Source organism: Natator depressus, chromosome 20, assembly GCF_965152275.1.
Source record: "Natator depressus isolate rNatDep1 chromosome 20, rNatDep2.hap1, whole genome shotgun sequence".
In the NCBI taxonomy this organism is placed as follows: Eukaryota; Metazoa; Chordata; order Testudines; family Cheloniidae; genus Natator; species Natator depressus.
Window position 1 is genome coordinate 27,256,409 of NC_134253.1, and position 27,404 is coordinate 27,283,812.

At 42.0% G+C, this 27,404-nt stretch overlaps 1 protein-coding gene across 1 annotated transcript; it reads right to left on the reverse strand.

The window, feature by feature from the left end:
- PBX4 (PBX homeobox 4) lies at positions 1-27,404 on the reverse strand. Its single transcript, XM_074935798.1, has 9 exons — positions 27,172-27,404; positions 21,299-21,372; positions 10,991-11,232; positions 10,422-10,612; positions 9,953-10,088; positions 9,493-9,649; positions 3,813-3,919; positions 2,081-2,167; positions 1-837 (listed from the first exon to the last, which is right to left on the reverse strand). The coding sequence occupies exons 1-9, from the start codon at positions 27,402-27,404 to the stop codon at positions 745-747; spliced, it is 1,320 nt and encodes a 439-aa protein (XP_074791899.1). The 3' UTR covers positions 1-744.

The following is a 27,404-nucleotide window of genomic DNA, read 5'->3' on the forward strand; positions in this document are numbered from 1 at the left end:
AAAGGCAGGAAGGAAAAAGGCTTTGGAAGTTTATTATCTTTGATAAAATTTCAACTGAAAATGAGGACTTTGTATTAACATTTTCATAAATGCACAAAATCTATTCACAGGGAAGTCTGAGTTTACACTAGACATTAAATTAGAACTACATGAAATGACACAAAAGATGGAAGTTCCTATTCAATAGCAAAGTCCAATGAAAGTTTTGGTAAAGCAATGTTCTGTTCTGGTTAATTAGTTCAGAATGAATTTGAGTTAAGAAAAGAAAAGCTTGTTTTCCTATACAAAATTACAATACAGAGAACGCGTACAATTACAATACAGGGGGTTTAATTGTTAGTAACTATCAACTAGAACAGAAATTTCATAGTAAAAAAAAATCTTATGGAAATTAAAATAAGTCAACTTTAACTGGAAAATCTGAGACAAATGCCAAGTCTTAGAAGAGATACTTTCAGATTCTTACCATAAAATTGATATTTAAAAAATGAATTTGGTTAGGAAAATGAAGCAAGTTCTTTTAAAACAATTTCACATCCCAGTGGGCAGAAGTAAAAAGAACTCAACTGTGTCATGCTGAGAGGTAGAGAGGTATCACTGTGATCACAATCTTCTATTGGTTCCAGGGTTTTTCTGAGGTAATTAGCTGTGTGTCAAGTTGTATAAACAATAGTATTGGCAAGAGAGCAACATTGACAAATTACACTAATGACCTCTTTCCTCTCATCAATAGGTCCTAAAAACTTAATTAGACGCATCCGAATTAACACTTCCAGGGTCTCCAGCAGGTGAAGTGATTGATGAAGGGGTGGTAGCGTCCTGCCAGCTGCCATTAGCCTGAAACGGGGGATAAAACTATTGTCATTAAACCCTGAAGATGTTACTTGCATCCAAAAGATAAATTATTTTAGTTAGCATATTTCCACATTTCAATAGAACAGTTTTGTGCTTGTGAAAGTGAGGAATTAAACAATTAGAACAGGGCTCAGTGCAGACATGTGATGCAAAAGCTCCTCCTACACACCCCTCTTCTGTGCAAGTGTACCATCACCTGCACCATACCAGCTGCTTCTATTCCAGATAGAAATTGTAATATGCATCAATCTGAGACTAGGACATGATGCACCAAAATCTCACTGGTGACCTATGCCTGCATTTTAACTGTATCTCCAGAAGTGAAAGATGGGTGCATTAACTTCTTTGCCACATCAGGCCCCTTCTCCCACCCACAGTAAAGAACATTCCAAGCAAAATTAAAAAAAAAAACCCACAGGAGAATCTAACATTTACAGGTCATTAGCTAGCCTGAGACTGATATGAAGTTTGTTGTGCTTGTAAAGCAGTGTGTTCCAGATAGGAATTTCTCATAAGCCAAGGAAAATGCTAGTGCCAGGCTCAGCATGGGGGTCTCAGCATGCCATTTCCTTTATAGCCCACTGGATTTTTTTAAAGCAATACAGCTAAGACCAGCGGTCCCCAAACTTTTAAGTGTCATGCCCCCACCTCCCTCCAGATCCAGGGTTGGGAGTAGGGCTGGGGCCAGCATCTGGGCCTGCGACCAGGTACGGGTCCATCCCCAGCTTTGCCCCCAGCCTCATCCCCAGGCCAGGAACAGAACCATGGCCAAGGCTGGGAGCTGGTGCAGGCCCAGGATTGGAGCCACAGTGAGGTTGGGGACGGGGCCAGGCGCAGCACTGGGGGCCATGGATGCAGCTGGGTAAGGGAGGAGCTGGGTGAGACTGGCCCAGACCCTACCATACCCCACCCAGGCATCCCTCCACACTGCCGTAGGGGGCACGCCCCACACTTTGCAGACCTCCGTCTTAGACAATAGCCTTTCCATTGGAGTAGCTCAAAGAGGCTAGCCAGTCCCTTTAGCTACCCAGGCAATCATTTAGTGGCTGGGGGGTAGAGCAGGAATAGCAGAAGACCACTAGGTTCTGGAAATCACTTTTTTATAAACAAACAGCAATTTATAACTATGTTAAGAAACAAAGGGGTAGTGTGTAATAAGAAATGCATTCTCTAATTCCTGCTAAAAAATTCACTTATCTACTGAAAGTGAAATCAAGCTCCTTACATCAATGCGCTGCGTCGTATACAAAGGATTCCCCACAATGGTGTCATATCTTCCTGTCTGGTGTATGACATGATGTAAGGAATCCATCTGTAACAAGACCACATATGGGATGGGATTAACAAGTGTGACTGTTCTTAATGTTTCCTCTGTATACTGTAGGGGTGCCTCAGTTTCCCCTAGGCATTTCTTAAGTCTCTAGGTGGTGGGACAAGGGGATGTAATTCTTGCAGAGCAAAGGGCCAGTGAACATAAATGGCCGACACGCTGTCTCCTGGCAACTGATGACCTGGGCCCTTCCCCCCTGCAAGGTGAGAGCTAAAGAGTTGGAGAACAAAGGAATGAAGTGACCTCCTGGCCTGGGAAAGGGACAAAGCCCAGAGGAGGAGGGGCTGGAGGAGGAGTCAGTTGGGGGCTGGCTGGGGATATGGAGTGAAGTGCAGACAGGGTTATCTGGCTCACTCCCCCCCCCCCCCACCGCCCCAAAATGGACCCGGCTGAGGGGTCCTGTTCTCTGTACCTACGAGCTTTGTTTTAGACCATGTTCCTGTCATCTAATAAACCACTGATTTACTCGCTGGCTAAGAGTCACATCTGACTGAGAAGTTGGGGTGCAGGACCCTCTGGCTTCCTCAGGACCCCGCCTGGGTAAACTCAGTGCGGGAAGCGCACGGAGGGGCAGAGGATACTGAATGCTCCAAGGTCAGACCCAGGAAGGTGGAAGCCACGTGAGCTTCTTGCCCTGAAGACAGTCTCCTCACAGAGAGGAGACTTCACCAGAATCCTGACTGGCTTCGTGGGGAGCACTTCCAGAGCATCGCCCAGGGACTCCGTGACAACAAGGGAAATGGTCTGATAAGAAATGAAGCAGTGTGATAACACAGCATTCTAATGCCTAAAGCATGTGGCAAGGAAAGATGTAGAGGGCCAAATACTTTTAACTTGCACCTCTCAAGTGGTTTTCTTGTATGAAGGGAATTGCCTTCATGGTTCTGTTTTCTCTACAAAGGAGAGAAAAGTGAGGGGGGATTTGATAGCAGCCTTCAACTACCTGAAGGGGGGGTTCCAAAGAGGATGGAGCTAGGCTGTTCTCAGTTGTGGCAGATGACAGAACAAGGAGTAACGGTCTCAAGTTGCAGCGTGGGAGGTCTAGATTGGATATTAGGAAAAACCATTTCACTGGAAGAGTGGTGAAGCACTGGAATGGGTTCCCTAGGGAGGTGGTGGAATCTCCATCCTTAGAGGTTTTTAAGGCCCTGCTTGATAAAGCCCTGGCTGGGATGATTTAGTTGGGGCTGGTCCTGCTTTGAGCAGGGGGGTGGACTAGATGACCTCCCGAGGTCTCTTCCAACTCTAATCTTCTATGATACATGGGATCACTTTTAGATCAATTTAGTCCCCAAGTTTAGAGTTTATAAATCCAAAGTTCAAGAGAGTCCTTAAAAGGTTCCCCGCCCACCTCCAAATTCCACATTAAAAAACCCAACTTTGTTCAGCTTTAATCATTCCTTGAAATCTAACCAATAGAGTACTGTTCTAATACAGGCGAGATTTGGGGGGGGGGGGGGGGAGGGAAATCACTACTCTATCCTCATTAAAGTACGTGAATACTGAATGTGCAAAACCAGTTATTTTACAAATTTGAATCTATTTGCATCCATATACAAATGAGATGTACCAAATGAGACATTTGCCTTGTTGACGAAGCTACGTGCCAGTTCTCCCACACGCCTACCTGTGACTGCACATTGGCTCCCACTGGGGAGCTCTGATAGGAAGTCAGTGACTGCAAGTTTATAAATGAATCTCCAGAATTTGTCATCTTAAAAGAGCCAGAGGAACCTGAAATAAAGCAAGAATAAAAATTTAGCCAAATGCAGAGAAACTGTTTGGCTCTTTCTTCTAAAGCAGAAATATTACATTATCTTAAGTTTGAAGGAAAACTAAAAAAAAAATTATACATACAAAAAAGGCAACTTTCAACCACCACCAAAAGATACCCAGGGCAAGTATATGCCTTCAGAAAGTGAATAAAGGTTATATAAGAGAAACAAACTGATACAAGTACTCTCTTTATTGGCAAAAGACAAGCCATCTGGTCCATGATACACGGTCCCCTGTTTGGTAAGTATTAAGGATACACCATTATAAAGGCGGCATGATACAGAGATTACTAGAACATGGGCTGCACTTGAGCTTTTCAGAGGTATTTAGGCATCTAAAGATGTAGACAGGTGCCTGGTGGGATTTTCAGAAGCATCCAGGTGCCAAATTTGCCATTGAAATCAATGGGCATTCAGCATCAGGATGCCTCTGAAAATCCCAATAGGCCACGTATCTGCATCTTTAGTTACCTAAATACCTTTCACAATCTGGCCCCTCGTCTACAACCTAGAATTCAAATTAAGTAATTAAGTTAATAGGTGCTCAAAACAAAACTCCAATTAACATGAACAGAGATAAAAAGGCCAATCCTTGGGTCTGGCTAAGCAGCACACAGTGCAAGACCCAAGTGTGGTGGTAAGAGGTAGAAATGCATATTTCTGAGACTAAGCCTCAAATGCATTCTGCACTCGTCCCCAGTGCAGAGCAGCCATGCCAAAAGCAGTATTCCCCTAAGGACCATTCTGCTAGCTAGGGATTGCTGGCATGCAAGCCACCATGTCCCCTCCCCCATGGCTTCATGCCCCCTGGGAATTCCCTGTGGTTGCCCTGTGAGCAGCTTCCAATAGAAAAAATTAGAAGGGGGGGGCACCAAGGATCTGGTCCCAAAGGTATAACACATTGATGGGAGGAATGATACACACACCTGGGTCTATGAGATATAACCAGTGTTTAATTTGTGCCAGGGCTGAGCCCCAGCATCTCTGGGCTTGGCAGTTCATAGCCCTGGCACATATGGGCTTGCTGTATCAGTTATGAATGTTTTAGATTAGATTAGATTAGGAGAGAGAGAGAGAGCACACGCATGCTCAAGCCCTGGCTCCTCTTTCATTACAAATTAGGCTCTGGATATAATCCTCCATAAAACACACCTCTCATGTCACATGATAGTGTGACAACCCTGCAAAGGGCACATTTGTAAAGAGGAAAGCGGTAAAGTCTTTTTATTTTTAAACCACCAAATTAAACCTCTAACATTACAAAATGGATCTAGTTTTTCCACTCCTCTAGTCACGTCTAAAAGGAGGTGATGGTAACTCCCTGATGCAAAAACACTTCTTCAGGTTTTTCCTTTGACAATCTTCAGTAAAGCCACACTAACGTGCATTGCTGATGGAAAGTCTCACTGGTCTACTGAAACTACCCAAGTAAGCAAACAAAATATCTAAGGATAATGGATCACCATTTGACACATTTAACTTAGATTTGATGTATGAAATATTTTGTACTGTAACATCTTAGTAAGCCTTCTGTAGTATAACTTTTAAAGTAATAAATATTTAGTTCTTGGTTAATATCTGTTGGTAATATTACTCCTGGGGGGAATTCTGCACCACTGCACATGCCCAGAATTAATGTCCCCCATAGAAAAATGCTTTCTGATGGGGAAGCAAAGGGAAGCCTTAAATTGCAAACATAAATTGTTGTGCAAAAATCAACATGGTTTCTGTAAAGCAGAGGTGGGCAAACTACAGCCCGCAGGACCGTCCTGCCAGGCCCCTGAGCTCCTGGCCGGTGAGGCTAGTCCCCAGCCCCTCCCCTGCAGTCACACCACCGCACGGGCAGCGCGGCTGCAAGCTCCTGCCACTCTGAGCAGCATGGTAAGGAGGTGGCGGCATGTGCGCAGCTGCGAGTAGGGGGTCCCAGGGGGCAGTCAGGGGACAGGATAGGCGTGGGAGTCTGGGGGGCCTATCAGGGAGCGGGGGTGTGGGATAAGTGTGGGAGACCCGGAGGGCTTGTCAGGGGCAGGGGTGTGGATAGTGGTCGGGGGGCAGTCAGGGGACAGGGAGCCGGGGGGGGGGGGGAGAAGAGGGGCTTCAATGGGTTGGGGGTTCTGAGGGGGGCAGTCAGGGGACAGGGTCCCAGGAGGGGGCAGTCAGGGGACAAGGAGCGGGGGGGAGTAGGGGGTTGAATGGGTTGGGGGTTCTGAGGGGGATAGTCAGGGGGTGGGAAGTGGGTGGGGACCAGGCTGTTTGGGGGGCACATCCTTCCCTACCCGGCCCTCCATACAGTTTCACAGCAAGATGTGGCCCTCGGGCCAAAAGTTTGCCCACCCCTGCTGTAAAGGAAGATCATGTCTTACTAATCTATTAGAGTTCTTTGAGGGGGTCAACAAACATGTGGACAAGGGGGATCCAGTGGACATAGTGTACTTAGATTTCCAGAAAGCCTTTGACAAGGTCCCTCACCAAAGGCTCTTAGGTAAATTAAGTTGTCATGGGATAAGAAGGAAGATCCTTTCATGGATTGAGAACTGGTTAAAAGACAGGGAACAAAGGGTAGGAATAAATGGTAAATTTTCAGAATGGAGAGGGGTAACTAGTGGTGTTCCCCCAAGCATCAGCCCTAGGACCAATCCTATTCAACCAATTCATAAATGATCTGGAGAAAGGCATAAACAGCAAGGTGGCAAAGTTTGCAGATACTAAACTGCTCAAGATAGTTAAAAGACAAAAGCAGACTGAAGAACTTCAAAAAGATCTCACAAAACTAAGTGATTGGGCAACAAAAATGGCAAATGAAATTTAATGTGGATAAATGTAAAGTAATGCACACTGGAAAAAATAACCCCAATTATACATACAATATTGATGGGGGCTAATTTAGCTACAACTAATCAGGAGAAGGATCTTGGAGTCATCGTGGATAGTTCTCTGAAGATGTTCACACAGTGTGCAGCAGCAGTCAAAAAAGCAAACGGGATGTTAGGAATAATTTTAAAAGGGATAGAGAATAAGACGGAGAATATCTTATTGCCTTTGTATAAATCCATGGTACACCCACATCTTGAATACTGTATACAGATGTGGTCCCCTCATCTCAAAAAAGATAGACTGGCATTAGAAAAGGTTCAGAAAAAGGCAACTAAAATGGTTAGGGGGTTGGAACGGGTCCCATATGAGGAGAGATTAAAGAGGCTAGGACTTTTCAACTTGGAAAAGAGGAGACTAAGGGGGGATATGATAGAGGTCTATAAAATCATGAGTGGTGTGGAGAAAGTGAATAAGGAAAAGTTATTTACTTGTTCCCATAATATAAGAACTAGGGGCCACCAAATGAAATTAATGGATAGCAGGTTTAAAACAAATAAAAGGACGTTCTTCACTTGGCACAAAGTCAACCTGCGGAACTCCTTGCCTGAGGAGGTTGTGAAGGCTAGGACTATAACAGGGTTTAAAAGAGAACTGGATAAATTCATGGAGGTTAAGTCCATTAATGGCTATTAGCCAGGACGGGTAAGGAATGGTGTCCCTAGCCTCTGTTTGTCAGACGGTGGAGACGGATGGCAGGAGAGAGATCACTCGATCATTACCTATTAGGTTCACTCCCCCTGGGGCACCTGTCATTGGCCACTGTCGGTAGACAGGATACTGGGCTGGATGGACCTTTGGTCTGACCCAGTATGGCCACTCTTATGAAGCCACAAAAGTGGTCATGCAACCCTCCCCAGCAGTGTGTTTCAGGTGCCCAGACAGCCGGCAGAGAGGTAAATCACTGTGGGGCAGGGGGTGGGATTGAGAAAGATTCGGCTGGTGGCTCCTACTCTGTGCCGGGCTCAGCTGCTAGTTCTGGCTGGGCTGAAAAGAGGAAGTCCCATCCTCCCCCTGCACAGCATTCAGGGCCATGTCAGACCCACCCCCAGATTTCTCCCCCGCCCCCATGCTTCCTGCACTCATCACTCCTCAGCTGCAGGGGGAAGGATCACTGTAAAGGGAGCTGCTCCCACATCCGCCCAGCCCCTGTGCATCCAGACCCCCTCATACACAAACCCTCCCACCGAGCCTCACCCCCACACACCCAGAACCCCCCTTGACGAGCCCCATTCCCCCTGCCCCTGGACCACCCCAATGAGCCACCAGCACCCAGATCCTCACACTACCAAGCCCCAACCAGCTGCACTTGGATCCCCACCCCACTGCGCCCCATTCCCCCAGCATATGGGCCCCACCCCCACTGACTCTCCACACTCAGACCCCCCTGCTGAGCTCTATCCCCCCCACACACACCCAGACCCCCCCCGGCTGAGCCCCAACCACCTTCACCTGAACCCCCCTGCAGAGTCCCATCATCATGTCACCCAGAACTCCCCCCCAACAAGCCCCTGTGCATCCAGATCCCCCCACACCCAGATCCCCCATTGAGCTGCTCGCACCCAGAGTGCCCCACCCAGAACCCTCTCAACCCACACCTGGATTCCCCACACTAAGCCCCTCCACACTTGTATCCTGCCTTGCTGAGCTTGCCTGCCCACACCTGGTGCACCTGGCATGGAGGGGCAGTGCCCTGGGGTGTTTCTGGGGCAGGCTCAGTCCTTGCGCTGTGTCAGGGTTGGGTGCAACCTCACCACTGAGTCTGTGTCCCTGGAGTGGGGTGTGGTGCAGTGCTCTCCCACCTCTGTGCAGCCAGTGGTCTGTGCTCCCCATTTATTTGCAATAAAATTTGCAGAATTTTAAAATATTGTGTGCAGAATTTAATTTTTTGATGCATAATGCCCTCAGAAGTATAATATGAGGCTTCCCTATAGTATTTGCTACTAATTTTTTTCCTGAGGAGACAGATATGGTCAGGAATGCACAAATTATGTGGGACAGATTAGGAAGGAGAGAATTAATGAGTTTCAATTGTATCTTTAACATGTCCATATGATTAGTCGGAAGTGTCACTACACACACACAGGCTCTTATCCTTTGTGGTGCTCTGACACGGTGGTATAAAGACTAGGAGGGCCATTTGCAACGAGAATGAGAAGCCTCTGGCTCTGGACTATAGAGGCTTCTCAAAGTAGGAACATGAGAAATACCATATTTTAGAGAAAAAAGAAAAGGAGTACTTGTGGCACCTTAGAGACTAACGAATTTATTTGAGCATAAGCTTTCGTGAGCTACAGCTCACTTCATCCGATGAAGTGAGCTGTAGCTCACGAAAGCTTATGCTCAAATAAATTCGTTAGTCTCTAAGGTGCCACAAGTACTCCTTTTCTTTTTGTAAGGAGAGTGATCACTTTAGATAAGCTATTACCAGCAGGAGAGGGGGGGGGTATTTTTTCATGCTTTGTGTGTATAAAAAGATCTTCTACACTTTCTACAGTATGCATCCAATGAAGTGAGCTGTAGCTCACGAAAGCTTATGCTCAAATAAATTGGTTAGTCTCTAAGGTGCCACAAGTACTCCTTTTCTTTTTGCGAATACAGACTAACACGGCTGTTACTCTGAAACCTGTCATATTTTAGAGGCAGCTTTTCCTTACTTACCAGAATTTGGTGTTGATGGGGAGTTTGCCTGGTTACCCTGGGCCACCACATTTGTTGCATCCACGGCTGTTTTTGCTGCATAAATGTTAGCCTCTTCCTGGAACTTCCCCATATTTTTTTTGTACCGGATTCTCTTGTTACCAAACCAGTTGGAGACCTAGAAAAACATCCCTGTCAATACTTGACCAAACTATCATGATCTCCTAGTAGTTATTGAGGTTACCACCAGAGGTAACTCTTAAACTAAGGTTAGAGGGAAAAATTTGCCATACAGCCTCTAACAAAATCTAGGATGCATAAAAGCATCTTTCACCATAATAGGTGGTAATAATGAACCATGAGAGTTTAACTACAAGTCTCCTAATGACAGAGGACTACTGATATTTTACAAAAACCACACATTATTAAAATAAAAAAGCATCTTTACAATGAGAGCAATTTCAAATAAAGCACTGTATACCTGCGAGACTGTGATGCCACCCTTCTTCGCTAGCTCTTCTTTGGCTTCTTCACTGGGGTAAGGATTACTCAGGTGGGAATAAAAATATTCATTCAGTACTTCTGTTGCCTGTTTGCTGAAGTTACGCCGTTTACGCCTGTAAATACACAATAGTTATTCTTCCTGCTAAAAAGAGTTAAAGAACATACCACAGGGATTTGTCTCATCTCATCTCCTCTGAAATCTACTCTATATTGTTTCAGCAAATACACAAGACAGACTTTAATAGCTATTAAAGATTGTAATATTAATGATAACTAAGCATACTTCATAACATGACCAGTGATGTGTATTTAAAGATATTTACACTAGTTCAAGGTTGTAAATACACGCATTATAACTGTTTTATAATTACTGGCATCAAGCAAACACATCAGAAAATGTGGTCAGAGCCAATAGCTGTTGCCATTGGGTTGTGCTTGTTTATTACCTTGCATCAAGAAATCGTGAGCGCAAGATCATCACTGCCTCACATGTGCTCTGTTTCAGCTGCATCTGGATAGTGCTGAATTTGCCATGGATTATGTTCACCATGCGCTCAATTTCTTTTGGTGAAATTGGCCTTGTTCTACTCTGTTCTCTGAGAAGGTTCATAACGTGGGTGGTGAACTCACTGCACGCCTGAAAATAAATTAAATCAACACACACAATAAAGTACCCCTAAAGTTCGGTTTAATTTCCCCAGTAAGTGAATAAATCCAGAATATTTTAATTCACATTTAGCTTTACTCCTCTATTTCCTCTTAAAAGTATTGCAACAAATATAATCTTTCAGTTAGCTCAGACATCAGACCAGGCAAGTTTAATGAATGTCAAAAGTCCTTTCATTTTAGTCTTATTCTAACATAGTGAGCTGAAAGATTTTTAATTGAATTTGCCATCCTTGCATTTATATGAATAGATTATACTCCCTGTTCTGTGCTTACAACCAACAGCAAAGGAAAAACGGTTATTTGTTTTAATTGAGATGATAAAAACTCTTCCATGCAGAAAGATCACCTGTTCATATTTCTCTAGCTCAGAGTGGTATATCTGTCGGATCTGTGACAGCTTGGCCCTGTAGTCAGAGTGTTCAATGCTATTGTCATTTGGACAGCCACCTGATGTTGCTGCTACAGTCGTAGGTCCTCCTCTTCCTCTTTTCTCCGGCCCGGAGACACCCTCTGCCAGCAACATGTTATCTAGTCTCATAAGTTGAGCATCGGGGGGATCTTCCTCCTGAATACCGCGAATACTTAACACTAGATAAATATAAACAGGGATCAACAGGTTATTTCCAAAGTAGGGAAAAAGTCAGCTTTAACTCTAGTGATTTATTTATATTCTCTTCAGATTTTAACAGAGTAATGTCTTCATGTACAAGGAAAAAAATCGGACAGTTAACGAAGCTGAAAGATGACAAATTCAAAATTCACAAGATGCTGCTAAGACCAAGAATTTACCAAAATTCAAAGAGATTGTACATTTATATATATAACAAGGATATACTGAGTTATAGTAATTAACATTAAAAAAAAATGTTGGAAGGGACTTAAAACCTCATGCTTTAGATCTTAGACTAATCTCTAACTATTAGAGGTTAGGTTGAGAACTTCATGGAACAGATAACGCCCCCATTGGCCCCCTCAGAAGCATCTGGTGCTGGCTACTGTTGGAGACAAAATACTGGACTGGGTCTGATACACCATGGCAATTGCTTTATTCCTAGACATGTAACTGAAAAGAATGACACAAAAATACAAACCTCTATGGAAGTCAGTACAACAGGGATGAATTTTGCCTAGTCTATTTTATGTCACCAAGTCTGACACCTCTGAATTTCCATTAGAATCAGACCTAGAGGTATTACTTTGTGAATAGTCTAAAACCACCAAAACAGTCCTATACTTATGTCTGAATTGTACATAAGTCTCTACTAATTGCAAGAGAGCCAAGCTTTAGAGCTGTTTATGAACTTACATGCTTCTACATACGTAGTTTGTTTAAACATGTTTATTTAAAAATATATAATCATTTCCTTCTCCCAACAGTGTTTTGTCTCAACAGCTGATTGGGGCCAATCTCCACTGTAAATAAGAGCTTGCAGGGCAGTTGAGCCAATTGAGCAATATATGTATGCAAACATTTTTCAATTCTTTCTAATTCAAATTCTTTGCTTGTTAACCACAATTTTTAGTCTCAAGAGAACAGTAGGTGCTAGACAATTTTTTTAAATGACTGAAGGTTGCAAAGCTTCAGAGATTTGATATCCTATAATGTTCACACACCAAGGACAATTTTTTTTTAAATACATAGATTCAAGATGAAGAAGATACCATAATTATGAAGCAGTTGGGCAAAGGGACCATCTTTCACTATAGGCAAGGCCAGGATCCTGATTAACAAGTATACTGACACTTAATATACACAGATTACAAAATACTGAAACAATATAAATAAAAATCCAGATTAGTTTACAATTAGAAATTCATAAGCCAACATTCACAATTCTGAAAACACGCATACTACAATAAAAACTAACTTTTAACTTTTGCTGAGTCACAATATTTTACAAACCATACAGAAACTATAAACCATGCAGACAGCGAAAAGACAACATACCATTTTAAACTGCCAGTGTAGTCAAACTGTTCTCTTAAGTGTGCCCCCCGAACCTATTCTTTCTGCCTTTGCCAGCAAAAAAGTAGAGCAAGGGCACGCACACAGGACCAGGGTGTCAACATAAAAACCTTAAGACCTTGCTCCATAAACCATAAATCTTGCTCCACATAACAGTGTTGGCTTTAATAAAAAATAGTTCTATTATGTCAACTGAACCTCAGTTGCTTAACTTTTTTAAAGTTACACAACTCCAGCAAAAGTTGGAAAAAAACTGAAGTACTCAATGCTTTTTTTGCCTTGGTCTTCAGACAAGGTCAGCTCCCAGACTGCTGCACTTGGCAGCACAGTATGGGGAGGAGGTGAGCAGCCCTCACTGGTGAAAGAACAGGTTAAGGACTATTCAGAAAAGCTGAACATGCACAAGACCATGGGGCCCGATGCAATGCATCTGAGGGTGCTGAGGGAGTTGGCTGATGTGATTGCAGAGCCACTGGCAATTATCTTAGAAAACTTGAGGCAATTGCGAGAGGTCCCGGACGATTGGAAAAAGGCAAATATAGTGCCCACCTTTAAAAAAGGGAAGAAGGAGAATCTGGAGAACTACAGACCGGTCAGCCTCACCTCAGTCCCTGGAAAAATCATGGAGCAGGTCTTCAAGGAATCCATTTTGAAGCACTTGGGTTGAGGAAGAGGATCAGAAAAAGTCAACATGGATTCACCAAGGGCAAGTCATGCCTGACCAAGCTGATTGCCTTCTATGATGAAATAACTGGCTCTGTGGATATGGGGAAAAGCAGTGGTCGTGATATACCTTGACTTTAGGAAAGCTTTTGATACGATCTCCCACAGTATTCTTGCCAGCAAGTTAAAGTAGTATGAATTGGATGAATGGACTATATGGTGGATAGAAAGTTGGCTAGATCGTCAGGCTCAACAGGAAGTGATCAACAGCTCAATGTCTAGTTGGCAGCCGCTATCAAGCGGAGTACCCCAGGGGTCGGTCCTGGGGTCGGTTTTGTTCAACATCTTCATTAATGATCTTGATGATGGGATGGATTGCACCCTCAGCAAGTTCGTGGATGACACTAAGATGTGGGGAGAGGTTGATAAGCTGGAGGGTAGGGATAGGGTCCAGAGTGACCTAGACAAATTGGAAGATTGGGCCAAAAGAAATCTGATGAGGTTCAACAAGGACAAGTGCAGAGTCCTGCTACAGGCTGGGGACCGGCCAGCTAAGCAGCAGTTCTGCAGAAAGGGACCTGGGGATTACAGTGGATGAGAAGCTGGATATGAATCAACAGTGTGCCCTTGCTGCCAAGAAGACTAATGGCATATTGGGCTACATTAGTAAGAACACTGCCAGCAGATCGAGGGAAGTGATTATTCCCCTCTATTCAGCACTGGTGAGGCCACATCTAGAGTACTGCATCCAGTTTTGGGCCCCCACTTACAGAAAGGATTTGGACAAATTGGAGAGACTCCAGCAGAGGGCAATGAAATGATTAGGGGCAATGATTAGGGGCCAGGGGCACATGACTTATAAGGAGCGGCTGAGGGAACGGAGCTTATTTAGTCTGCAGAAAAGTGAGGGGGGATTTGATAGCAGCCTTCAACTACCTGAAGGGCGGTTCCAAAGAGGTTGGAGCTAGGCTGTTCTCAGTGGTGGCAGAAGACAGAACAAGGAGTAATGGTCTCAAGTTGCAGTGCGGGAGGTTTAGGTTGGATATTAGGGAAAACAATTTCACTAGAAGAGTGGTGAAGTGCTGGAATGGGTTACCTAGGGAGGTGGTGGAATCTCCATCCTTAGAGGTTTTTAAGGCCTGGCTTGACAAAGCCCTGGCTGGGATGATTTAGTTGGGGTTGGTCCTGCTTTGAGCAGGGGGGTGGACTAGATGACCTCCTGAGGTCTCTTCCAACCCTAATCTTCTAGGATTCTATGAAAAGAAAAAAAATCCATCTTCCAACAACAGAAAATAGTCCTGAATTCCTTTCAGATCACCTAGAGAAAACAGTTCTTAATTTTTGCATCTTATATTTTTGCATATTTTTTGCAAGAAAGTGTGTGTAACAGACTGATATGGATACACCATTTCCTCTAGATACAGTACTTCCCCTACTACATATTCAGTCTTAAAACAGTGTATTTACTGAAGAGTTTCAGACACAAAATCTTGGGCAAAACAGACTGGCATTAACTCCAGAGAATGGGCAAAGTTTTTTCCACTTTTAAATGGTTTTAAAGTACGTATATGCATAGTGAAACACCATTTATGTAGCATACACTGCCTTGCAACCCATAGCTGGCAGTTTCATGGTCCTCAACTTTGTTTTACTCTCTCACTAGGTTTTCAACCTAGTAAGTCTGTTCTTCTGACTTCTATAATTCACCCTCCTTGGCCTCTCGTTCCAAGACTCAGTCATAGAAAATGGAACAAAACCAGTTCCACAGAAAGAAGAAAATGAAAAGCAAACTGAAAAGATGCTCTCCGTTAAAACATGAGTGGGGAATTCTGCTAAAGGAGTGTAAGGAAGGGAAACTGTTGCATATTTTTTAACCAGAAATTAAAACAAAGGAAAGCATATTTTTATTGCAGATCATACACAAAAGTGTTCCTCTAACAGCACCATTACTGAATAGATACTTTTGTAATGTGGAAACAAGAGGGAAAAAACTGTAGTTTGTTGGTTTTTTTTTTTAAATGCCAGTTCTCTATTTCCAAATAGTTCTGAACTACGGGTTGGCCACTGGGACTGCAACCACGTGGGCAAGTGAGCCAGAGTTCATTTGCTAACTAATCTTGGCTAAATTTCACATTAAAGTATTTTGATTGGTAGGTACGAATGCAATTAAGAGGAGCAGATATATTTGGGTCTCACTTGCCATTTGAAAGCAATTCTGCCAATCCCTTTTCCATATGTATATATTGCATATCAGAATCTGCCTCAGTGCTAGAGTCAAGTTCCCAGCTGCAGCTTAATTTTCTGTCACTTGTCTAATTATAGTAATTAGACATTAGTTATCAATTACACATAGGCTCATCTCAAGTCAACTGTTGACATGCATGTATGAAATGCTTGTAGAGTCTCAAGGGAAGAATTTAGTTGGCTGACTCGAGTAAGTCACAAGTAAGTAGACAGGAGTTAAATATCATTAACATTTTGTAGGCTGCACTTCTACTCTGGTAAGTCAAATGTTTATTTAATGGAACTCTGTCAAGATGATTACACCTAAGCATTACGACTGAGTTTTTTTTTTTTTTTTTAAAGCCTACTACGCAAACTATATTTTAAACAACTCCTGGTTTAACTGAAATTCACTTAAATTATACATATAATTGCCCCAAAGATCAGATATTTTAAATGGTTAAATAAAGCCATTAAACTAAACTCCTCAAAGTCAGACTTTCACTGGGCAGCTGTCATAGGTGGTCAATTTTTAGGCCTAATACTTTCAACATCCCTCTTCAACTAGTTTAACATTTGAGTTATTTTTGGTATTAATAAAAAATGTCCGATTCATTCAAAACTATCTGAAGAATTCATAACCAAGAATTTGCTGCACGTAGCAGCCTGTTCAAATCAGTGAGAACAAAAGCTGCATTCATTTATGTAACAACCCTCTAGAGCCAGTAATCATGGAAGAGGATGATTGGATGAACAAAACCATAACCAGCACAGCCACTTTATAGGGTGGTATTAAATCCAGCGTGTGGAAGGGTATTTAGATAACACAAGCTGCCTGTAAGTCATTTCAGTTGACACCATCTGGATTTAGTACTGGTTTGTCTTCTATCAAAAAAAGAAAGTGTTTGGAGCAGTAGAAAAACAAGAAGCTAAGGATTCTTTAAACAAATTCAAGCCTATGACAGAGACACAAGAACAATATTAGGATTTTAGAGTCTGTTAAGAAACAGGTGAATCTCCTCTTACTTTTGATTTTTTTAAAATTCAGGCCAATCTCATCCCTGCCCCAATAGCAATCTTGGTCTCCTCAAGACAACACTAGCCTTCAGGACTTGGCAGAAGTGAAGTGGAAGCATTAAAAACCACTAGTCAATATGCTCCTCCCCCTGCACAATCAGGGACATTTGTAGCACAAATGAACCTTTAAAGCCCCCTAAAAAAAGCCTTTTTTCATTGGCATTAAACAATGATTAATTAAAAGCAATGACAATTGATGATGCACTATTTTCTCTGATGGAGACAAATCGAAAACCAAAAAGTTTAGCTTGAGTTTGCCCAATCTGATCAATCTCCCAAAGCTAGTAAAGACATAATTGGCTAGTCTCACACAAATATTAGAAAGAAAAAAAAAGTCACTAATACGATCACAAATTTCTAAATTAACATGGGTATCCCACATCATTTTCCCCATATGGTATTGTGTGGATTGGTTCGGTCACTTCAGTTTAGAGGTGGGTTAGCAATGTTTTGCCTTTTGGTAGCCCACTGGACCACTATACTAATTAGATCAATTTGTTCATCACTGTATCAATACCTTAATAAGTGATCAACATATCAAACTGGACAAAAAGATCAACACATTTTTTAAGTTGCAGCTACTCTAGTGTGTACTGCATTTTAAAACCCTAAGATGTACAACAAACAACATTATTATGGGGTTGTGTCTCAAGACTTTATTGAACTGAAGTGGGAGTAGTTGGATTTTTTCTAGAAGTTGTACGGTACTCTTAAAGGTAATTACCATGTACAGTACCAGAGGATGAGTGACTAAAAGAAAAATATAATTCATGGGTTCCTACTTTAGTTTTTGATACAAAATATAAATGAAGACTAATTTATTCATTTTGTCTATCTGTCCAGCAGATAACTAGACTATTCTAAGTAAATGTTCTGTCATTCTGCTTATGTAGTTAAGCACCACATATTCAATGTTTTAAGCATGACTCAGACTTGTCCGGGCTTAGTAGTATGCCCAAATCTTTCACTATCCATCCATCATTTTTATGAATGCTTTTAACAAACACCCTTCAGGATCATAAAGCCTTTTAAACTGGTGCTGTCATATACACTAACATGGTATTATACATTCCCCAGCACAACACCCACTAGATATTCATCAAAATGTAAAATAATTATACTAAGCCCAATGAAATTCCCATCACTTCTAATTAATCCTTAATTAAAATACATCACAACCTAAGGTACTGAAACCTCACTCAATATGCAAATGCAATCATTACAATATATTTACATATCATTAATTAAAGATCTGCAGTTCTGTAATGAACTGTATGAGATCACTGATGCCAAAATAAAAATGATATGCAATTTGTTTAGGCTTGTTTTCCTCTCCAGATTTTCTTCCACGTGGCAACAGAGCAGAAAAGCTAGAGGTAAATACATCTATTGGCTGTACAGCACACAAGAACAGAACCTTGAACGTTAACCTCTTTGAATTTTAAAGCATTAGAAGAAGAGGGATAGGGTGGATTTGAAAATGCAGGTCTTAATGGCCCACTTTGTACAGGTATAAAATGACTACACACAGCGCAAGGCACTGGGAGTCAGAGGGTTGTACAGGTGCTGACTGACTGGAATTTAATAAACAATTCTGATGAGACATGAGGGAATCTATGGAGTAAGAAGATTCCTTTTTCACAGTCATTTTTAAAAATAGAACTGCAGAGTAATTAATTGGCTCTCAGCAGGAACTGGGACTAACTAATCAGCACTAACTGCATGTAGAAAGTGCACACATTTTATCTATTTGAAGACTTGGTGCCTATCGCAATGGCATTCGGTAGCCAAACAACTTTGTTTTTAAAAAAAATAATCTCCACACACATCACTTCAAGCCATCCCTTACTGCTACCAAGAGAGAAACCCTCATAATCGCATCATTTAACAAATGGGCCTCCCATTGCACCCTGAAGGCTATCAAATCCAAGCTACCATTAGCCACAAGAGGGAGCAAATTCCACAGCCAATGACCCTCTGCGAAGAACAGCCCTCAACCCCCACCTCCACCCTGGGGAGCCCAGTTCTGGGGAATGACAACAAAGTTGCCTCTCCTGGTCTCAAGTGTTGTGACAGGACAAAGCTTTCTTAAAAGTCAATATCTGAAGGTCTTGTAGATTCTCCACCACAGAGGAGAAGAAAACTAATTCAGAAGGAAGAAAAAGGCCAGCATGGTTCTGAGTGCTAAGGAACAAGACAACAATGTAGGAATGTCAACAAACCCAGGGACAAAGGGAAAACACCCATTTAGCCCCACACCACTTGCCAAGTTCTGTAATGGAATGAAAAAGTACAAATTGAATTAACCTATTTGAACAGCTGGGATGTTAGAGGAAGGATATATTGCAGTCAGTGGGAGGGGGAAAAAATGGTATGTGTTATAAATTGCTAAACAAAAATACTTATTGATTCTTTGTACTGCAGTCATGCCCAGAGCCCCATTTTGCTAGGCACTGTACAAACACATAAGGAGACAGTGCCCGTGCCCCTGCCCTAAAGAGCTCGAAATCCATCATAACTCAGGTGTTTGCTGCAATCAGTCAGGAAAAGAAAATCCTCAAGGATAATATTTGCTTTTATTTCCATCGATGTACACACCTGGACATTAAAGCTATAAACAGCTTTTATATTTGGATAAGCATAGCTTTCTGGAGTCAAGCATCCGATGTCCATGGCAGCTGAACACCAAGAAAAGAGTCTGCTAGACAGATTTATTAACAACAGGTTTTTAAAATATTCTAAGACAGAACAGTACTTTTGCCAGTTCTCAAAAGAATTAAGTGGATGTTATTGTGAATGAGGTTAGTATGGACTTCAGTGGAGCAATGTGCTGTTGTGCTCCTTGAGGGAGCACTGTCTGCCCCCCAAAACGTTGCTTGGGTTAGATGTACCTTCAATAAATGCATGTGGACTGTGTGTATCTACGACATACTTGAAAGTGAAATCTATTTCAGTATATTTTTCCTGGTGAAGTATATAAATAAAAATGTCACTCTACAAACTACAGTGACTGAATTATTTAATCCAAAAAGAAAAATATAAAAATAAATCATACAATTCAGAATTCAAACAGTTTGAGAGAAGGCTAGATTTGCATAAATCAATTTAACTGGCAAAGAAGAATAGTCACTTTTACAAGTATTTTTTAAAAAGCACTTTCTGGGCAGAATTTCTCTGCACTTTCCAGCTGGCTGCTCAATGGAGGGGCACATGGCTTATCCTGAGCTATTGTGAGTGACACTGGCACAGTAACAAAGGGAATGTGGGAGAGAGGTTTGGGGGGCCAAACATGTTTTAAACTGATTCTGAACTAGAAAGGAAGCTTGTGCGCCTGGGTCACAAAGAAAGCCTAAACCTTATGCTACAGTATGTCCAGGCTTTTATTTGCTTGAAGCCATAACATCTGCTCTCCATAATTTAAATAAGGAACAGACAGACCATCAGACATTCAAAAACCTATGAGACCAAAACAAATCCAGTGTAGCCAAGGTATTGGAGTCTGTTACAAATATGTTTAAGTCAAATAGAAGTTAAACTTCCAGGTTATAACACAGAACAAGCAAATCCCAACATGGAAAAACAAATAAAAAGGGTGCTGCAGTGCTTGGATTAGTTTCCTTTTAGCTGTTCTAAGATTAGCTCCTGCTCAAAGGAAAAAACCACATAGGATAAACAGACATAAGAGACTATAGCATAACTGTTCACAAATTTCTATTCCTTTAAAATTTTCCTACAACAAAAGAAAACTGCTGCTATGAGAACTCAAAATACGTCAATTATAACATTCTCTTCACACAAAAGTGTGAGTGTGTTGCATTTTATTTAGTATCACGTACTGCCTTTGATGCCAAGATCATCATTGAAGATATAACTAGATGGCCTTTAGTTTGGAAATATGGTACAAAAGTGACATACAAGAAAATTACAAGTTATTTTTTTAGTACAGGTTCAGTACCAAGGGCAGTATTAGGATATTAATGTTAAGCAACCTATAATAAAGAACACATTTTCTACAATTAAACAGGTTCTACAAGCAACTGTCCTTTAATATAGCATCCAAATTAAGTAAACTCAAAAGTTTACACAACAAAGCATCCCTACATCATTGCCCAGGAGTTTATAGATGAACAATTGATACACTGGGTGGCCAAAATCAAAATCCACTCGCTCCTAACAACCCCATTCCTCCTCACAAAGAAAATAAGTCACATAATCCACCTGTCAACTCAGTTTCCTGCAGCTTTTGTCTTCTTTCCCCATCTATCTTCTGCTTCTCCTCACAGCCTCTCTTTTCTGAGGTCTAGTTCATTTTCCAGTGTTAATCTCCTAGTCCCTCCACAGTTTTGGGACCATTTTCTTTCAAGAAATGGCATGACACAGACACAAAGGGGTGACAACCAGATACAGAGAATGTCTTTAACAGAATGCCTACACACGTCTCCTCAGAGATTATAATTGTAATGCTTACATTTTATTTTGTTTTTCAAATCAAAAGCAGTGAGCAGTAATATTTCCTTCAAATCAGGGCACGGCCTACAGTGTAGGAAGCAAGCTACAAATAATCTCCAACCAACAGAGAAGTACATTAGGCCAGGAAATCACCATTAAAGCCTTAAGCTGTAAAAATCACTCGGTAAAGACATATCTCAATTGCACTTGACCCAGGAGATGTTCATGTCTGATACCCAACTTTCTAAAAATCATTCAAAAATTCCAACAACACACCTGTTTTTTCCTTGATCTCACACAGCACACTGAAGAGAGCTGGTTTCATTCTGTGGCAATTCAAGGCATGTTTTCTGAAAAGGAGAGAAAGCAAGGATGAATGCCAAGTGGAAGGGGAAAGAGGCAGGACTGCCAAGGTTTATAAAAAAATGATTCCATGTATTTGTAAAAATGAGCAAATAAGATTAATGTACACTTAGAAGTTCTAGTCACACAGTTCTCTCAAGGTCATCAAGAGAAACTCTCTACCAGAATAACTGAAATACTCAATTGCTTGTAGTTGGCAGAAGCAAAATAGAAGTTAAACTCTACCGAAAGTATATTTTATATGATGTAGTCAACAAATGGCTGCCTTCTGAATTAATATTCTTCCAATTGCTCTAACAAAGCAGTCCATCCAAAATGAGAGAGATCCGCATTTTTACATTATACAGATTCTGAACATTAAAAAACAAAACAGAACTCAATTACCATTGATCAAATCAAATATTGTTTCTTTCAGTTTAATCAAACTCAACACAAGTATCAGTCTACAAACAAAAGGAGACTGTCCTTCCCCTAGAACAGAAATGGAAGAAATTGCACCCTGAGGATTGTTGGGATCTCTGTGCAAGAGGGATGAAAGGCAGAGATACTTTTTAAGAAGGAGTAGGCCTTAATGGGACCAAGAGCAGGCTGGTTGTCTGTTAAGGGGACACCTCTGTGCAAGCAGGAGGACCTAGTGCCAGAAGCCACATCATATGTAACTACTTATAAATTCACAATGTGGAATATCATGCAGAATGTGTCTGACTGCATCCTTAGTATGAAATCATAGCAGACATTAACTGCTTCTTTGGAGCGGTTATGTTTGTGGTGAATATATTAAAAGCAGCATTTGCATATTATGAGCTATACCTGACCTTGATGCTCCCATGTAATTCTATCAAAGAAAGGGGTTTACAATAGACATTCTGACACAGCTGTAGCTGGAGGGGCACTCAAGCCCCACTAGAATGTTCATCTACTTTTCCAAACAACCTAAAATACATTCTACTTTGATAGAAGCCACATTATGCTTCTAGTGTTTGAGACTGATACCACCTCATTTTCTGTCCTTGTTTATCCAAACAGAAAGTATGGGAAGGGGGGAAAGTATAGGTTTCAGAGTAGCAGCCGTGTTAGTCTGTATTCGCAAAAAGAAAAGGAGTACTTGTGCCACCTTAGAGACTAACAAATTTATTTGAGCATAAGCTTTTGTGAGCTACAGCTCACTTCATCGGATGCATATGCTCAAATAAATTTGTTAGTCTCTAAGGTGCCACAAGTACTCCTTTTCTTTTTGCGGATACAGACTAACACGGCTGCTACTCTGAAACCTGTCATGTACCACAGTACTTCACTGAAGCGATAGCAATGGCATCAGTTCTGGTGTATCTCTCACCTGAAATGTCATGCCATATTCTCAGTTATAGCCAGACATGCAGCTGCAATTACATCTTAGCTTCCAGACACACTGTGAACCATCCTCACAAAGTTTGTTAGAACATCTCTCTGGAACTACTGGGGAACAGGATACTAAAAAAAAATAAATTTATATTTCTCTGGGGGAGATTTTTAAAGGCACAAATGTCAATAAGGCATCTGTCTTCCACTGGAAGTTGGGAGTTAGGTACCTGCCATTTGTGCCTTTAAAAATTCCCTCCACCACCACCTTCTGTGATGACCCCTTTTGTAATTTTTAAATTATTTAATTAAAGTACATTCAGAGCTGGGAGTAACCCCTTTTTCAGAAGTTTTCTTTATTAAATACAGCTCATCCTGATATTCCTTACATAGCAGTACTCCAGCTATGGGTAAGGTCTTAAAAGTTTACTCAATTTCCTTACAATCCCTCACCAATAACATTTACAACAGGTAGCTGCAAGCCTCCAATAAATATTCAAATACAATACAAGAATTAAGCAAAATATCACAAGTTGAAGTCCACTGACCAGGTTACTTCAATACACGGAACCAAGAAAAGCATAATGCACATTATAAGATATCTAAGCAGATCAATATCTACCCACAGACAAGCAGCCTGAGAACAAAGGCAGCTGAAAAGAAAGCCAAGTGGATTCTATTGTCCTTGCTTGATGACATACCACCAATTCCAGGCCTTAAAACTCTGCTCCCATAAAAATAGGGCTAAAAAAGCTGATTTACAAACTACATAAGCTAGATGTGTTATAAGTTCTCAGAAACAGGCTGTCCAGAAGTCATTACATAGCTAATATGGCCAATATTTATTCTTTTGTAGAATGATAAAGTTGATTAACATTGATATTAAGCAGGTTACATAATGTAATTTTTGGCAGATGAATTTTAAATAAAACTTCATCTCTTCAGTTTTTAGCTTGCAGTCTAAAATTTAGAATATAAACAATGAAAGTTCTGAAACTCAAGAGGCCCCAGTGAAGCTATGAGGATTTGAAACCCAGTACAGTTCAATATGCAGATTTTTTAATACGGAATAAAATTAAAAGTCTAGCAAATGAAACATCTGGTGCTAAATCATGGCCAAGACATCTTGCAGATAGGTAGGTATTCCAGGACACTCTGCCTAACATCCCTGAAGCATCTGTGAGACTAGTTACACTGGATTTGAGGAGGGCTGCTTTGCTTTCTTTACAATGACATATAGGCCTTCTTACCAAGATTCTCCATTTGCAAGTAGACTAAACAGATGGACCCATTATTGTCTATAATGCAAGAACCTGTATTGTGCATGCACAATCATCTAATATGCAAGGGCACTTTTTATAAAGTTTGAGCCTTCAAAAAACTTTGTGCCTAAAATTTTTTCTAAAGGTTTCAGTTTTCTAAAAACACTGAAAATAGCTAAAGCAATTTAGCCTACACAAAAAGCACTAGGATCCCATAATTAAATTATTGTTTACAGGAAAAAACAAGGAAACTTCCTAAGCACTCAACTTTATCAGCTCTCTTGTAGAGGGAGTTTTGAAAATCAAACAGAACTGCAGTGTCGTGTGTGACATACACATTAATCTGTGCATGCACTTACTATGAAGCAACTATAGACAGCTTTAACTTTGTGTTGCAGTGACTGGTAAGAAGAGAGCATATTAGGGGAAGCCTCATACCACCACCAGTAATGGAATATATGTAAGGAGCTTGAAATAGTAGCAGCATCCCCTTCAGTATTTTTTTTTCCCCTCTTCATTTCAACAGGCATAAGGGGAACACAGAAGAGCACCTCTGAAGAGTCCCTCTGACTCAAACTAGTCCAGAATATTGTTTGAAAAACTATAATGTAGAATCTCTTTCCTCAGTAAATACAGCCTAGAAAATTCTAATTTTACTACAAACTCTCTCCTAGGAAGCCCCACCATCATCGTTCTTTTTAAAATCAATAACTATATGGTTAGTACTTATCTTCAGATCATACCAAACATGTTTATGGGCCTGGGGTTTATTTTCAGTAGTTCTGTGTACTTGGATAAACCATTTGCAGCATGGTTTCCAAAATTGTAGTTAAAACCTTGCTCTACAGTTTCTGAAACAGTGCAGACCATGACTTGCCATTGTCTACATTTGCAAGTTAAACCATTTTCAGCTCCAGTTCAGCAGCTGACACCAGCACAGACAAGGCTTAAATGTCAGGCCAAAGAAACTTCTCAGAGTAAATAAACCTTGGTTTAGGTAATTTATAATGGAAAGTCAGCCAGACTCCTAACCAAAGTCACAAATCAATGTCTGGAATCTGATGCATGAGTATTCATTTGCTAGTTTTATAAGCCAGATCTGTTTTACAATCCTTTCCTTTCCAAACTGCTTCCTCTAGTCTACGTACTTTTTACAACTGGTACATGCCAAGTAAGCAAAACATATAATTACAGAGAGCCAATCAGGGGTACAGACACCTCTAAGGCAGAGAAAATAAACTAGAAGATATTGAAATATGCTGATTTTTTACATCAGGTTATGTTATTCACAATATGCACAGAATACAATGTACTCCTCAGGTAGGCTTCTCTCTTTAAAACACAAGTACAGTTAGTTCTCACCCAAGTGAGACATAGCGCAGGCAGGTGCTGTGAAAACTGCTCACACATAGCTCTGTCAAAACACCTTAGACCTGAAATGTAATACACCTGCCATTCAGTTCCTGTGTGCACATGCCTCTCTCCCTACCACACACACAACTCTCTGCCAGGGCACTTAAATCCTGAGCTGCAATCACAACTTTGCATTTATTCTACTCCTAGGCCAAATTAAGCAGTAGTTGTGCAACTGACAGAAAAAATAATTTTCACTTGTGACTGGAGCTATGATTTGAACCCCTATCTGCAGCAGAGAAAGGACAATTCATTAATTAAGACAGGCTAGCTTGTAAAAAATAATTCTAAGAATTCAACTCACCTCTACAGCACTATATGCAAGTGCTACACAGTCTTATCAACAGGACAAAGGTACAAGAACCTCTCAGTCAATATACAAATTAACTGTTCATCTTGCAAACTGAAAGTCTCCACACTCTTATTCTTACTGGCATGGGAACAAAAAAGTCTAGTTAAAAACTTCCCCTGAGCAGAACTAGCAAGTGATAAATTCAAAAATTAGATCCACAGCCTCAAATCCTCCATGGTCAGGGCTCTAAGGAGAACTGAAAAAAGAAAATGTGGTGGCTCAGGAAATCAGTAAAAGAATGTAGAACTTTCCATCTCTAGGTCACTAGTGCCACTACAGCTAGTGAGTCAAAGACACTCCCATTAGGTGACTTCATTAAGTAACCTGTGTGAAAAACTCATGGGTCTCAGCTCTATTCCTAGCAGATAAGTGTCTATATCATAAAAATCTCCACCATTGAACTTCCCCTGCCCCAAAAGCAGTCTCAGCAGCAGCCAAAGAATGAGGGGCCAATAAAAAATGGCCTGCATCATCCATGAGGTGGGGGTCTCTCCAGGACAGGGCTGAGACACACTAGATAAACAGGTTTCAGAGTAGCAGCCCTGTGAGTCTGTATCCGCAAAAAGAAAAGGAGGACTTGTGGCACCTTAGAGACTAACCAATTTATTTGAGCATAAGCTTTCGTGAGCTACAGCTCACTTCATCGGATGCATTCAGTGAAAGCTTATGCTCAAATAAATTTGTTAGTCTCTAAGGTGCCACAAGTCCTCCTTTTCTTTTTGCTAGATAAACAGTGCCTGAGAAAAGTTTGCTTTATTGCTGCCTGAACTGTACCTGCCCTGCAGATATATAGGGAACTTCAGTCTCCAGGACTGTCAGCACTAAAGTCCCTTAAACAAACTGTAACCCCATACTGAGGATTTGCTCCTAAGACATTACCAGGGTCTCAACACTATAACTCACTCTACCGTTTTAAGCAAAGTTCCTCTGTGAAACTAAATCAGGCTGCCTCACGCCTTGCCCAGCACACAGGTTCACAAGCAACACGGGCGATGGAAACAGGCAGGGAAGTTAGTACCCAGGAGCCTGAGCACCTGGCGCTCTCAGCACGCCAGCAGCAGATGCCAGGCACTACCCCACCCCACACTTCAGTGCCACACACTGCCACCCCTGGAACCAGACTCTGGCTCCCCAAGATTCCAGCATTTGGAGCCTCTCTAGCCATATCCTGGTACCCAGCCCCCAGAGACTCTGCCCTACGCAGCCCAGGCCCTGATGCCGACAAACCCCTGGACTCGAGACCCTTCAGTCCCCAGAGCCTCAAGCTCAGAGACGGCGGCCAGCCTCCAGGTCCCCTAGTCACACCCTCGGTGCTCAGAGCCCCGCGCCCAGGCACCCCCCGCCCCGCCGCCCGCCTAGGGAGCCTCCCCGCAGGCGCGGCTCGGACCCGAAGGGCCGCACACCCCCGTCCCCTGCGGTACCTGGCTTGCGCCTCGTCCAGGCTCTGGTCGGTGATGGCCATGATCTGCTGCAGGATGTCCCCAGTATCCTGGTGCCCGGGGGGCGGCGGCCCCGGCTGGAGCCGATGCGGGGGCGGCGGCGGGGGGGCGGCGGCGGCGGCCGGGTCTCCAGCGGAGGGGGGCGGCGGGATCCCCCCGGGCAGGGAGACCCCCGCACCGTGCGCCGCCGCCAGCAGCCGGGACGGGTCCTCCAT